This window comes from Acinonyx jubatus, chromosome C2, assembly GCF_027475565.1.
Source record: "Acinonyx jubatus isolate Ajub_Pintada_27869175 chromosome C2, VMU_Ajub_asm_v1.0, whole genome shotgun sequence".
NCBI classification, from domain to species: Eukaryota; Metazoa; Chordata; class Mammalia; order Carnivora; family Felidae; genus Acinonyx; species Acinonyx jubatus.
Genome location: NC_069384.1, coordinates 18,254,777 through 18,270,627, shown reverse-complemented (window position 1 = coordinate 18,270,627; position 15,851 = coordinate 18,254,777). Strand labels below are relative to the sequence as shown.

Genomic DNA, 15,851 nt, shown 5'->3' with positions numbered 1-15,851 from the left:
GTCAGTATGACTAGGTATCCATAATCTGTGAATTACCACCATTATCAAAACAAGTAATTGTTTTTAGGTTAACCTCCCCTGTTTAGATTAAACCCCTCAATAGGGTAAACTAAAATGTAAGAAGCAGTATTATTTAAACAAATAAATGTTAGAGCCTTTTAATTTTATACTCTGTCAATACACCAGGCAAATTCATCGACTCAGGTAATAACCCCAAAAGTCGAGGCCCCATTAACATTGCCCTTATTCACTTCTTTTTTTAGAGCCACCTGCAGTAGACCTATTTTCTAAGGCCTACAAAAAACACTCAACTCATAATTACATCTTTCAGTGGACATAGATATAGCTGAATTAATCCTCCTCAAACCTCATTAGAGTGAATTGCCTACCCTTCCACCAATGCTTTGCAAAATGGACTGTGAATTTCACCTCCACTATTTGAAAGAAGTGGCAGAAAGAGCAAAGAAATGCAAACAGGCCAAAAAAATAAAATAAACCTGACTCATATTTGCGTAAATGCTGCCTCTTTTTATACAGGAAAAAAAAAAACCAAAAAACAAAAAACAGTGCTCAAAAAGTTAAATATTCACATTTGGGCAAAAACTCCAAATGTAAAGGTTATGATATGCTTTTAATTACTTAATTTCTGTTTTTTAGCGTGTAGAAAGACAATCGGGAAAATAACAGCAACACTTGTAGGAGTAAATGTAAGTAATTGGAGGAAAAAAGAATCCCCTTAATTAAATGCAGTTTTTAAAAAATACGGAAAACCAAATTCTTCACTTCTTAAATCAGTCTTAACCAGCCCTAAGATGATTTCTGAGCCACTTACAGGTAAAAAAAGGGGGAAAAGTTCAATGACCTTGTAAATTTGGGACTCAAAAACCATAGTGGTGTGGTAATCTGCATAGCCTCAGGGTAATTACAGAAAAACACTGGTCTGGGAATTGCTTTTTTTGGAAAATTACCATGAGGTAGGGGAAAAGGAGGAAAAAAAAAAATGGAAAAACTGGAAGAGACTGCAAGTGCTAAGATACCAAAAGGGAACCCAAACGATGAGACATACAAGCTCGTCTGCCCCTCCTGTCACGCAAACAACTTCTTAGCATCCTTAGGTAAAAAGAAAAATATTCATTTTGCACAGGCGTTAGCTGAATGTTCGAGAGTTGGATGAATGGGGAAGACTTGTTATACACCTAGTGGTGGGTGGATTTCACCAGGCTGCAGCCTCCACACAGCTTTTCTTTGCTGCACTGCAGAGGCGCCATCTTCTCCGTCTTAATCTTCACTCAATTCAATTCTTTTATCTGCACCCTAAAAAAAAGACCCTGAGGACCCTCCCCGGCAGCCCGCGCCCCCAGGGAGACTAAACCAGACTGCCCAGCGCTGCCAGGGAAGAGACCGCGCCTTAATCAGACAAACGCCTCCTTTGATGCACAGGAGGGGAGAAGAGCTCGCGCCTCCCCTCCGCCCGCCACTGCCCTAATCAGACGCACACCCCACTGTCCGCGAATTTCTCCCCAAGGACTTTCCAGCCCGACACAGAATTAGCAAGCCTCGGAGGTGACGAGGAGTGGCCGTGGAGGGTCCCCCGAGGCTCCGCCAAAGCGGCCCCAGCAGCGCCCCAGCCCCCTCTGGGACAGACGCGCAGCTCCGGGAAGGGAGTCGGGCGGGAGCCTCGGTGGCGCACAGACCCAGGCGGCTGGCTCAGCCACCGCGCCCCGGGCTGGCGAGGGCGGGGTGTCGCGGCTTTTGTTCCCGGGAACCTTCTCCCTCTCCGGAAGGAGCTGAAGGTGGCGGAGCGAACGCCAGGGCCGTCCAGGCTTTGGGGAAGGTGCGAGGTGGCCGTGGGTCTTCGACCCCTCCCATCTCTCTCAACTTACACAAAAGGGAGAGGCAGAATGTACAAAGTTTGCCTAGGGAAGGTGGTGCGCGACCCTCCTGGGGTCGCACTGAGGCGGCCGCAGCGAGCGGCCGCCAAAGGGAAGGAGCGAGAGGTCGGGCAGGGAAGAGGTGCTGGGGATAAGAAGAGAAGGTGAAACGGGGCAGAAAAGGCAAAGGGAAAGGGGGGCTGCTTCCCGAGCTGTCCCGGCTCCTCCTCCCCAGGGCCGGAAAGAAGGAAGGGCACCGATCAAGAGCCGAGGACGGGATCCAGGGACGCTGCGTTTTCGGTTTTCCCCACGTGCTCCGTCCCCCTTCCCCCCCACCCCCATCTGGAAGTCTCTCGCCTCTCCCCCAGCCCCCGCCCGCGAGTCAGGGTCAGAGCTCAGGATCGCCTCCACCCCTCCTCTCCCACAACCGCCGCGGACCCCCGGAGCCCGACGCCTCGCGAGCTCCCTCTCCGCCGGCCGGAGCGCGCGTTCCCGGGCCAGGGCTGGGCCGGAGGCGCGGATGCGCAGGGCACCCGCAAGCGGGGGCGTGGGACGTGGAGGGGAAGAGGGGTTCCCTGGACTGCCCCCGGCTTCTTCGGATTAAAGATTTAGGGGCATGGGATTCCCACCGCAGCCCCCACCCCCAATTCCGAGGCGCGGCACCCACCTCCAACGCCCGAGCCGTCCAGGCGGCCAGTAGGACCAGTGCCAAAGCAGGCAGCATCGCGACCCTGCGCGGGGCACCGAGCGCGCTGCTGTGCGAGTGGGATCCGCCGCGCCCTGGCTCCGCCGGTGCCGTCGCCGCCGCCGTCTCCGATGGCCCCCGCGCCCGCGCCGCTCCGGCTGCTCTCTCCAGCCGCTGCCGAGGAAACTGACGGAGCTGGAGCGCGGCGGCTGGGCTCGGAGCCCGGCGAGTCAGCTGATCCAGCCCGCCCCGTTCGGCACCCGAGAGGGACCCCTAGCGGAGCCGCCGGGGAGCTGCGCGCGCTCGGGCCGGGAGGGGCCCGCGCCCCCGGCGCCCACAGGTGCGGCGGCCTCCGCTCCTGCGCGCCCCGCCCCGGCCGCCGGCCGCCGGCCCCCGGGGCCTCCGCGAGCCGGAGCGAGAGTCTGGGGCTGGGAGAGGACCGGTGCAGGATCAGGGAAAGGTGAGTCGTAGGACGTTCGGGCTCCAGAAAAGTCGGGAGCGCTCGCCGCTCGTCCCCGTGAGCTTGACTCATCCGACCCCGCAGGCCTCTCAGGGATGTCGTATAAAGGGCTGCTGCTGGGGTGTGTTTTTATCCGCATTTCGGTTTTTTTTTTTTTTTTTTTTTTTTTTTGTCTTGGTTTGCGGGGGGGTGGGGTGGGGAGGCGTTTCTGGAAGAGACCAGGAACCGGACAAGCTGAAAGGAAACAGGAATTTCTTTGCTTGTTGAGAGAGTAAAAGCTTAATATACGTATGTATATATATTTTTTTCCCGTCAAAAGCAGCCGGGAGCAACCTGGCATATCTATCTTTAGAACAAACCGAAGGAGAAAGGCCCTGGACCTGGTAAAAGAGGGGGCGACCTATTTACTTCTCCTTGAAGGAAGGGTTTAAGAAAAAAGTTTTGCTTATTTGTTGGGTGTTTTTGGTTTTTGTTTGGGGAAGGGAACAACCAGCAGGGTTTTTTGTTGCTGTTTTGGGGGGGGTTGTCAGGCAGGGATGTCACATCCATCTGAGACGAGGGTGAAGTGAAAGGTCAGCGGGAAAGGCTTTCGAGAGAGGATTCCTATTAGACCCCCATGACTGAGAACTCCTGACCTCAAACTCTGTCCTTGTTCTCCATTGTGTCTGCCCTAGATGACAGAAATGAACCTGCTGGGAAGCCACGGTCTCCTAGATTAGACACAAGCCGTCCAATTCCCGGTTAGTGTTGAGCTGGGCTAGAATGGTCTAGAACTGCCCAGCCTATTCCCTGCTCTTGACCTGAAGGAGCGGAAGTCGCTAAGCCACGGTCCACTGTGGTGCTGAGTGGGAGGGAAGCAAGCCACAGACTCTGGCCACTGGGATCAAGGCTCAGCCTGGAGGATGCTGGCTTCCTTCCTGAGAAGTCAGCATTCAGCTGTCCGCTCCCCCGAATGTTGTCTTCCACCATTCCCCCTTCCAGGCCTCCAGTCTGACCCCTGGATTCCTTTGCCCCCTGTTCTTGGAAGGTCTCCAGCAAATAGTAGCAAATACTTGTTATAGTGCAATATTTGTTTACATGCTCTATATTCTATGCTACCTACAAAAGCCAGCGAGGCCCTTGCTGTTATTCCCAGTGATAAGTTCGGGAGCTGCCTAAGCAAATCCTGAGAGCAAATAGCACGCGTTTACCCACCACCCCAATTCCCTGTTCTCCCTAGGTTGGTATGAACAGTTGAAAGCCTCTGAATGCAAAAAGGAGCGTCACTCCGAGATGGAGAGGGAACAGGGCCAGTTAGAAATTGTGCAGAGTGCACTGCAAAATGAAAAGGTGGGACCCTTTGTTCCAAAATGAAATATTTTAAGGCGGCGACAGCAGAACATTAAACCAATCACCAGGCCCCGGTCGTGCAGATCGCGTGCCCATGAAGCCAGTCCTAGAGAGGAGGAAGCAATTTTTTAAGAATACGGGATGTTATTAAGCACAGATTCAAAAATACAGAGGTGGGGTTATAATCTGTAAAAATAAAAAGTTCTCAGGCTTAGTATTTGCTCTTTTGCCTGTTGAAATTCACCCCACTCACACATCCCTTGGACAAGATGTTCCCCAGGGAAGGAGGGTGAGGTCCTGACTGTGTCAGAATGATGGACTTTCTTTACATTTTCCCCTGTTCTATCACTACTCAGAGATCCTGATGGCTTTTACTTTCCAGCGACTCTCTCTGTTCTGCATTTAATGTCATTTCCTGCCCTGATGTGCCTTCTGGATCCCCTGAGCGGGAAATACAAGAACATCCCTAGCCACAAGAACACGGGAGAGCTGTGGAAGGGACTGACCACCCATTGGCAGGAAAGTCTGCAACACCATTCTGAGGCTTAAATGCCTCGGCTTGGGAGAGGTTCACTCGCTCTTCAGGCATGCATTCTGTCTTTGGGCTGTTCTAGTTACTAGAAAGTTCTTGCCCCATTTGAAGCACACATTCCTTGGGGCAGCTGGGTGGCTCAGTGGTTTAAGCATCCCATTCTAGGTCTTGGCTATGGTCATGATCTCACAGTTCCGTGAGTTTGAGCCCCACATTGAGTTCCATGCACCATGCTGACATTATAGAGCCTGCTTGAGATTCTCTCTCTGCCTTACTCTCTCTGCCTTCTCCCCAGCTTGTTCTCTCTCCTCTCTCTCTCAAAGTAAATAAACTTAAAAAAAAAAGTTAAAAATAAAGCCCACATTCCTTTCCTTAACATTTTTTTTAACATTTATTCATTTTTCAGAGACATAGTGCGAGTGGGGGTGAGGGAGGGGCCACATTGCTTTCCTTAAAAAAATTTTTTTAACATTTATTCATTTTTGAAAGACAGAGACAGAATGTGAGGGGGTTGGGGGAGGGGCAGAGAGAGAGAGAGGGAGACAGAGCACGAGTGGGGGAGGGGCAGAGAGAGAGGGACACCCAGAATCCGAAGCAAGCTCCAGGCTCTGAGCTGTCAGCACAGAGCCCGACACGGGGCTCGAACTCACCAACTGAGAGATCACGACCTGAGCTGACGTCAGACGCTTAACCGACTGAGCCAGCCAGGCATCTCTCACATTCATCTCCTTTAACCTCCACTTAGCTGTCCTTTCTGTACCCCCATATCCGGGCCAAACTAGTCTTTTCCACACCACAGAGCTTCACGTATTTGCCAACTGTTTTCGCGCCGCTTCTGCCTCCAGTGTCCTCTCTTCACAGAGTAACCGAAGCGCTTCTCTGAACAGTTGTGCAAATTGCATGGCTTCTGGTGCCTCCCATCCTCTGGCCATTGTCCTCTGAGCATGTGCTGGTTGTCCCTGTCTTTTCCTAGTGCTCCGGGAGTGCGGTGAGCACTGCAGCGTGGAGTAGTCGACTGCCGCCTCAGTCTGCAGGCTAGCGTGGCCTTTGACTTTGTGGATTCACACTGGTCACGTTCACTACCAAACCTCCCAAATGTATTTCGTGAATAGTGTTGCCGTTGTGCGTTTAAGGTGTTATCTGCGCCCTGCAAATATCACCGAAAGCAAGCTCCATAGAAGCTGGAAGTTGGGTGCTGTGTTCGTTTTATAGGGCTGCCATGATAAAGTAGCCCAGCGTGGGTGGCTTAACAGCAGAAATTTGGTCTCTCATGATTCTGGAATCTAATAGGCCACGATCAAGCTGTCGGCAGGGTTGGTTTCTTCTGTGATGGCACTGTGACGTGTTTGAGAGTTTCACATGCCTGTTAACTTGTCTTCCCTTCTGAAACTTCATGCTGATTCCTTTTTGTAAACCAGAAGGAGGTCTTGAATTGTATTCTCACTCATCTTTTTCTACCTTCCCAAAGACAAAAGGACATTATTATTGCCTTGACTTGACTGCAATCTTCAATATCTACAGAAGTCTGAACGGTAAACAGCATTCAAACTTTTCACCATAAAATGTTTTCTCCCAATGATGAGTGCAGCTTTCATTCACAGTGAGATTTTTTCTTCTTTCTAACGAATAGACGTAAAGAAAATCTTAAGTGGATAATTAACATTTAGCATACCTACACTAAACTCCACATATCTACTAGGCCTGCACGAAGACAGAGGGTGAGACATTTCACTTACCATTTTTCTTCAGTTACGATTCATTCATGGGCCTTTACTTCACTATGGCATCCATGAAGTGTTCCTATATCTTCAACCAATACGATACTTTTTTTTTTAGTTTTTTTATTTATTTTGAGAGCGATACACTGAGAGAGAGAGACAGAGAGAGAGAGAGAGAGAATCCCAAACAGGCTCCGCACTGTCAGTGCAGAGCCCAGCATGGGGCCTAAACTCATGAACCGGGAGATCATGACAGGAGCCCAAATCAAGAGTTGGATGCTTGAGCCAACTGAGCCACCCAGGCGCCCCATACGATACTTTTAAAATTAGCTCTTGGGTGGAGGTAAGAAGCGTAAAATCAACCCAGTAGCAGGAAGGCTTAATGGAGACTGGATGAAAATTACACCAATTTGTTTCTTCAGAGAATTTTAATTGGGCAGCAATAAGTGATGGTCGATAGGACGCAGACTTTGAGAAATCTTGACTACTATGTATCGTTATTGAAAATAGTCATGGAAGCTACCAGAGCCTCCATTACTGAAAATCCCCCCCTTGTCAGGTGGTGTGGTGCCAAACTCAGAAGGCGCTTAACACAGTGCCTGCTTTATGATAGAAAGCAGTTCCCTTTTCTTGAAAGAACAGGAATTTACATTAGCTGTCATTTAGTGACAAGGATAGTCTTAATTTGACCTTGCATCGACCTTGCCAGGGACGGTCAGTTGGCACAGTAACTGTCAGGCCAGGGCTACTTAGGTGGATCCCTGAGTAATGCTCTGCCGATAAACGTCCCAAATTCATGAGTGATTTACTTTTTTAAAACACATAAATGAGAGCAGATTCAAGGTGACTCTTTTATCAGCCTATTCGTTTGTATTCCAATATGCTTTCTTGAGTGGGGACGAAGGGGACAGAGCTGTAGGACTACGGGATATGCTAAGAATTAGGCAAAACTTTGACCCCTCCCAAGGGCACATGGCAGGTATGTGAAAGATATGCATCTTGGTTTGCAGATGGAAAGGCTTGGAAAGGCTGCTTGGCAGAGGTGCTGAGAGGATTTCACAGGACAGGCTGCCTCCTGCAGAATGGAGGGGAAGAGGAATAACTTCCCAGAGTACCTGCCAGAAACCACAGCTCGCGGTGGCCTGGGGCCATTGCCAGCCCCTACAGGTGACAGACTTTGAAGCTGAGGGATGTTCTGCTGCAAGGTATTGAAGACCTCTTTGTCTCCACACGAATCATACTTAGAGATTGCCCTTTACATTCGCCTCCTTAAGGAGAGAAAAGTTCTAGAATCTTTGATAAGTAACTCAACTTTCAAAATCCTAGCAAAGGCTATCGCCAGAGAAGTGTTACCTAACCCTAAAATGATTGGGAAGATTCCAGGCAGATATGCTTTAAGTATTCATGAACACCTTTGGTCAATAAACAACATCCTGAATGACAAAACACTCAAACCAACCAACAAATAAATGACAACTTCACAGGCACTCCGTATACAGCTTTTGTCCTGAAACAAACACCTTACTTTGCTGTAGCCCCCAAATGTCCCATGGGATTTTTATTCCCATTATACTGAGAATGAAAGTGTTTAGCATTGATGGATCAATCAACTATTTTTACACTTCCATTGTGGGAAGGAGGAAAACCTGATACATTCACTCCGCTTAAAAAGCTTTATGTTTATGTGAGAAAACTATCTGGGAGGAAAAAGACAAAGCGAATGGTGATTCTAGTTAACAACACTGTATTGTATACTTGAAAGTGGCTAAGAGTGTCTATGTTAAAAGTTCTCATCACGAAGGAAAAAAATGTTGTAATTATGGTAGTGAGGGATGTTAACTAAACTTACCGTGGTAATCAGTTTCACAATATATACATATATCCTCAGGTTGTACACTTAACACTAATATGTTGTTATATGTCGATTACATCTCAACTTAAAAAAAATAACAGACATAGTTGAGTGAGAAATTTAACATCAGTAAGTACAACTTGGTATAAGTCTGTGTGTGTATATATATCAGTGTGTCAGAAGAAAATTAGAGTCATAAATCTATAGCCCTTGAAAGGGTTGATCAGGGGCGCCTGGATGGCTCAGTCGGTTAAGAGTCCCATTCTTGATTTGGGCCCAGGTTGATCTCGCAGTTCATGGGTTCGAACCCCACATCGGGGTCCTTGCTGACAGTGTGGAGCCTGCTTGTGATTCTCTCTCTGCCCCTCCCCCATTCATGCTCTCTGTCTCTCAGATAGATAAACTTAAAAAAAGGAAAGGGTTAATCAGGGACATCAGGAAGAGGGGTTTTTTGCAGGGGATTTGATACTAACAATAAAAAGAAAAGAAAAGGGGGTGAGACGGAGGATATTCTAAGGAAGAACCATGCAAATACATCTAGAAGGTTCATGATGGGGCTGGTAATTGGGACTGAGGTGTGGGGGGAACATGATAATGTTTGAGGAGTGAGGAATTTAGGTCAGCTGGAATGGGCAGCAGTGGGCTAATACTGCTCACTACAGGTTCCTAATCAGTCTGGCATTTTCTAATTATTTCTAGAAAAAGGTTTGTCAGTGGGTAAGGTATAGGGAAATTTGGAGGGTGAAAAAAGTTGGAATCGATTGGGAAAAATAGGGAAAATTGCCAGAAGTTTCAGGGATGACCATGGATGAAATCTGTAAAAAGTTTGTGAAAAATCATCGTAGGACACTTCATTACTAATAAGAACAGAGGATTATTGTGTGCCAGGCTCAGGAATTTACATGCAGGATCTCACTGAATACTTGTGAGTTGTGTTGGGTTAACCTCCCATGTCACAGATGAGGAGGTGACCGAGGTTAACAAAACCAGAAAGGGTCAGAGACACCTGGGTGGCTCAGTTGGTTAAATGTCTGGCTCTTGGTTTCAGCTCAGGTCATGGTCTCACAGTTTGTGGGTTCAAGCCCCACCTCAGGCTCTGTGCACTGTTAGCACAGAGCCTTCTTGGGATTCCCTCTCTCCGTCTCTCTCTGTCCCTACCTCCCTTGTGCCTCCTCTCTCTCTCTCTCTCCCTCCCTCCCTCAAAGAGGAGGAAGGATTTGTACTCTGTTCTGTCTCACCTGGACACCATTAATTACATTTTTTTTTTAGTGAGGGAAATAATAAATATGACTTTTAGTTTGTTTGGAGGTAGGTATCAGAAGTACATATGATAGGCAGTGACTTGAATATGGTATATGAAGACTGAAGAGTGGCAAATGAGAGATGAATATTGGCCATGTGAGTGTGGCAATTGTCTGTGATGACTGATGGCCTATCCCCAACACATGAGCCAAGAACTGTTCAGATGAAGTTACCATAATATTACAAAAAAGCAGAGATGTTTTGTGTTTACTTGTAACAGCCAAATAGTCACTCAGAGATTTGGTATTTGGGAGATGAACCATAAATACTCCTGTGAATACAGTGTGAAGAAGAAATGAGTTATATTTATATCGCAAGGTTATTTTCCAATACATGAATGAGCTAGAATAATAATTCTTGAAAAATGGAAGAGTAACGTCTTTCAGCACAATTTCCAAACTGTGTACCGTGGAACCCTAGTACAGCAGTATGTTACTAAGTGTTAAATACATACGTGAAAGTAGTTCCATAATCAAAGAAGTTTGAGAAATATGCGATTACACAAAATTAAATATATATTTTTACTTTAGAATGTCTACCACCCTTCAAAATGCTGCTGTACAATTGGAATTTTATTGCTTTTTGAATTTTGTAGCTCTTTGTACAGCATCCCCCTCGCTCCCCTGTTTTTGTTTTTGTTTACTGCATCAACTCCTGGGACCAGTGTTGCCCCAAGAAAATTTTAGGGAACTCTGCTTTGAAGGCATTTTGTTTGGACTTTTTTTTTAAGATCCTTGCAGTAATGAAGATTTATAGTGTACGTTTTTGTCAAAGTGGATGGGTTCTTTCCACTGAAAGGTGTTTCCACACATGACCTTGAAGATAGATTAATAAAAGAAGAAAGTAGAAATACTAGGCTGACAGACATTGTAAAGTAGGGCATAAGAGATGCCAAAAAAAAAAAGCATTCTGAAAGTTTAAAGTAGGAGTTAAAATGTGTGTTATATGGAGGAGACCGGATTAGAGCCTTTGAATATTTATAATACGAATGTGCGAGTATATGACCAGTGTCTTCCCAGTTTGGGGGAGAAATAGGACAGAATCCAATTCACATTTGAGCCTGCTTCGCTTTATATTTCCTCATGTAAAAGGAAGGAAGTATTGCTAAGTTTACAAAGATATGCCTCAGGATAAAACCTGAGTTCACTGCACTGCCTTTAATCTTCCTGGATAGGAGCCCTTAAGAAGTGGCCAGGACCTCTCCATAGATGAGTGAAGACTTTCAGGAAAGAGAATTGAAGGAGACAGCTATTGGATTAATTTTAAGAAGCTTTTGCTGAAATTTCCCATAGAGTATACATGGAAAGTAAAGACATAAGGAGATATAGCTCTCTGGGTCAAAAAAAAAAATCCAAATTCCCATACTTTTTCTCTGTTAGTCTTTATTGAAAAATTCATTTACTGCTAATGGTGTCAAGAGGCCCCGTCAGCCCTCATTATTGTACCAAAAAGAAAAATCATGAAAAGGTTTAGGGAGCCCAGTCTGGAAAGGAATATTGTCATTTCTGTTTTCCAACTATCTGGTAAAAATTGATTCTGTTATCTAAACTTCACAGAGCCAAGGGTCCAGATAACCACCTTGTTCTGGTGAGTCTGTGAAGCCTGGTAAGAGATGCTGACTAAATCAAAAGGGGAACAAGGCAGGTCAGTTCCTTCACAGAGGAAGAATAAAATGAGATGGAAATAAACAGAGGAAATGGTGAAGACACGAGTCTTGGTTTTCAGATGATTCTAGAGCCCTGGCCTCAACCTGACCTAAATCTTAGAAAATGTCAAGTTTTTAGTACTAATTTTGGCCTAAGGAAGGAAGCAAGTCATAGATTTGCTTAAACTCCATTGGAGCGTTTTGGCATCAGCTATCTGGGTGATACTGGGAAATACTTTTTCTTTTTTTTACTCAGATCCTATCAACATTGTTTGGTGCTTTTCCACCCAAATGTCTAAACAAGTCCAAAAGCCTTATGCAGGTTATATCTAGAAGAAGGTAGGGGCGCCTGGGTGGCTTAGTCGGTTTTAACGTCTGACTCTTGATGTGGGTTCAGGTCATGGTCTACCAGGTTGGTGAGATCAAGCGCTGCATCAGTCTCTGTGCTGACTGCGCGGAACCTACTTGGAGTTTTCTGTCTTCCTCTGTCTCTGCCCCTTCTTTGCTTTTTGCTTTTCCTCTCTCTCAAAATAAACTTTTTTTTTTTTTTTAAATAGAAGACTGTAGACCGATATATTAGGAACAGCTGGAGTAACTCAAGTTCTTAATACTGTCTCATTAGTCTCTATAATTTAACACCTAGACAACATCCATGAGAGATTTTTTCAGTCGAGACAAAGGAGCTCCAGCATGCACAGTGAGGTGCATTCACTCCTAGGCTTACGTTTTTTTGAAATCAGTCTTCAGTGATGATCACTCAGTGTACGCTTTAGTCTCCATGAACCACAACAGCACAACCTTGGGCTTTATTCATCCCTTGGGATTGAGAAGCAGTTCTGTATATAAGTAGCAATTTCATCCTGATTTTTCAAGCTTGGCGCTCTCTCATCTTCCACACACTTGAAGGGAAGATGTTGGCCGGCTGGCCCTGAGGAACCTTATCTTTCATTTATCTGGGAAGGAAGAATCTGATTTAGCCTGGTTTTCCTTTACTCTGAGCATGCTAGGTGCCCCCACCCTCATCTTGTACTATCCTGTGACCGCTTCACCCATTCATCTCCAGCCCTTTTTCAGTGCCTATAAGTTGAAAAAGAACACAGAATTACAGTGTTTAGAGCTGAAGTGGACGTAGGGCTCATCCAGGCCGAGCCTTCCTCTGTTGAGGGCTTATTGGCACCCCAGAGAAGTGGGGTAACTTGCATCCGGTCCTCCGGCTCCTTAGGGGCAAAGCGTGGCCCTGGTGCCCCTGACTTCTCATTCTCATTTCCTCTCGTCTGGCCATCTCGCCAGACCTGAGTCATGAAAACAGCGAGGCACAGAGGCCACCCATACTTTATAAAGTCATGGTATTTTTCCTCATCTAAACTTGGTTTATCTTTCTAAAAACTTGGGAGTTGCTGGGGCATCTGGGTGGCTCAGTCAGTTAAGCGTCCAACTTTTGGTTGGCTCACGTCATGATCTCATGGTCTGTAAGTTCAAGCCCTGCATCAGGCTCTGTGCTATCAGTGCAGAGCCTGTTTGGGATCCTCTCTCTCCCTCTCTCCCTGACTCTGTCTCTCGCTCAAAAATAAATAAATAAACTTAAAAAATAGAAAACAATAAGGACGCCTTGGTGGCTCAGTCAGTTGAGCATCCAACTTTGGTTCAGGTCATGATCTCATGACTAGTGAGTTTGAGCCCCGCCTTGGGCTCTGTGCTGACAGCTCAGAGCCTGGAGCCTGCTTTGGATTCTGTGTCTCCCTCTCTCTCTCTCTGCCCCTCTCCTGCTCATGCTTTGTCTCTGTCTCTGTCTCTCTCAAAAATAAATAAACATTAAAAAAAATAAATAACGTAAAAATGAAAAACAATAAAAACTTGGGAGTTGCAGCCCAACGTGGAAATCACCTGTTTGATCCTCCAACGAATGGAGGTCTCTCACCTGCAGTATTCGTGAGATAATTATTTGGTTTCTGCTTTCTTATTATGTTATTAGGAGCTGTCTTCAGGAAACATAAAAATTTCACTAGGATGTTTTTGTTGTTAAATCAAGCTAAAAGTTACCTTTTCTGTGAAAAAAGAGGCAAGAATATACAATGGGGAAAAGACAGTCTCTTCAACAAATGGAGCTGGGAAAATGGGAAGCTACATGCAAAAGAATGAAACTGGACCACTTTATTATACACCACACACAAAAATAGACTCAAAATGGATTAAAGACCTAAATGTGAGACTTGAAATTGTATAAATCCTGGAAGAAAACACAGGCTATAATTTTTTTGACATTGGCAGTAGAAACATTTTTCTAGATATGTCTCCTCAGGCAAGGGAAACAAAAGCACAACTAAGCTGTTGGGATTACACCAAAATAAAAAACCTTTCCACAGTGAAGGAAACCACCAACAAGATGACAAGCCACCTGAAGAACGAGAGAAGATATTTGCAGATGATATATCCAATAAGGCGTTAATATCCAAATAATTGGATTACTACAAATAATCCAATTAAAAATGGGCAGAGGACCTGAATAGGCAGTTTTTCCAAGAACACATACAAATGACCAACAGACACATGAAAAGATGCTCAACATCACTAATCAAGGAAATGAGCAGATCAAAACCACAATGAGATATCACCTCACACCTATCAGAATGGCCAAAATAAAAAAGACACATTAAGTGTTGGGGAGGAGGTAGAAAAAAAGGAAGCCTCATGCACTTTGGTGGGATTCTTCAAAAAACTAAAAATAGAATACCATATGATCCAGTAATTCTACTACTGTATATTTATGTAAAGAAAATGTCAACGCTAATTCAAAAAGATAGATACACCCTTCTATTTATTGCAGCATTTATTTGCAAAAGCCAAGATATGGAAACAACTCACGTGTCCAGCCACAGATGAGTGGATAAATCCACTCATAGGTATCATCTATACCTATATATGATAGAATATGACTCAGCCATAAAAAAGGATGAGACCTTGCCATTTGTGACAACAGGGATGGCCTTAGGGGGCATAATGCTAAGTGAAATAAATCAGAGAAAGTCAAATACCATATGATTTCACTCCTGTGTGGAATTTAAGAAACAAAACAAAGAAAAGAGAGACAAACAAAAAAAACCAGACTCTTAAATACAGACAACAAATTGATGGTTGCCAGAGGGGAGGTGGGTAGGGGGATGGATGAAAAAAGGTAAAGGGGATTAAGAGTACATTTATCGTGATGAGCACTGAGAAATGTATACAAATGTTGAATCATTATGTTATACGCCTGAAACCAGTAGAAGGGCCACATATTAATTATACATAAATAATAATTAATTACAATTTACCTTCTCTTTACTTCCAGTTTTTAGTCCAATTTCTGCCATGCGGAGTAAAGCTAAATGCAAAGAGTGACTCCACTTTCACCCACAGGACACCCCTTCAGAAGTTTTAAAACACTTCTCCAACATTCCCTTAGGTGCCTCTTCTCTTCTCACACCTAAATATCTGATTTTCTGAACTGTGGCCTATAGGCTTTGGTTGCCAGATCCCCTTAGTGGCCAGTGACTACATTACTGGACAGCGCCAGCCTAGAACATTCTTATTATCGCAGAAAGTTCTGTTGGACAGCCTGAGCTATAGTAATGGGGAAAGGCAGAATATATATGGACGGAGGCTAGATGCAGTGGAGGGATCTTGTGGAAGGTTGTTAGTAATTCTTCCATGTTTTCGCCTAACTAGGCATCAAGGTCATGGGCTGAGAGTGAGGATGGGGGAAAAGGATATTTCTCTAGCAGACAAAAGATAGTGCACGGACAAGGGAAACATTGTAGGAGTGCTGGACAGCTTTAAATCCGCGTTAGGGTAGGCTACGGAGACTAGTCAGCATGCTGTGTGTTTTTCTGCAGCCATGTTCACCAGTACAGACGTGGGGTTGGAGTAGGTGGGAGGTTGACACTGGTTTAATGGGTAGTTCTCAATCCCAGCTGCGCATCAGAACCACTTGGGTGAGCTCTTAAAACATTCAGAAGCTTTATCCCCATGGCAAAGGTTCTGATTGAACATTCTGAAAATGAGTCCTGGGCATTGATTCATTTAAAATTCCCAACATGATTCTAATGCACCGATGTGTTTTAGAACCACTGAATTAGAGTAAGAAGGGGAAGGAAATGTGCAAAGAAGAGGCGAGGGATAGGGGAATTTGGCTAACGGGCTAACGATGGGCCGTTGGTTCCACAAGGCACAATGAAAGAGATTCAGGATTTGTGGAGGGTGTTTGGATTGGGGGATATTCAAGGCTGATGAAGGGTGAGGGATGTGCTAGGAATCTAGGGCTTTTTGGGTGACCAATACAAACCAGGAAAAGAACACAATGAAATTTGCCATGCTGGCCTAAATTTGTGCAGGCAGTAGAAATATAATGCAAACTACATAGAGAACTACAAACTTTTCTGTAGCCATATTAAAAAGAAAAAGGAACAAGTGAACTTAAT

General features: G+C 45.4%; 1 protein-coding gene across 7 annotated transcripts in view; it reads right to left on the bottom strand.

Annotated features, from left to right (window-relative positions):
• The window catches only part of APP (amyloid beta precursor protein), a 272,213-nt gene extending 269,481 nt beyond the window's left edge, over nucleotides 1–2,732 (bottom strand). For all 7 annotated transcript variants that reach the window (XM_027041765.2, XM_027041766.2, XM_027041767.2 and 4 more), the window contains exon 1: nucleotides 2,539–2,732. In XM_027041765.2, coding sequence (XP_026897566.1) covers nucleotides 2,539–2,595 — 57 coding nt within the window. In that variant the 5' untranslated portion in view covers nucleotides 2,596–2,732. The remainder of the gene's footprint in view (nucleotides 1–2,538) is intronic.
• Nucleotides 2,733–15,851: the final 13,119 nt, after the last annotated feature.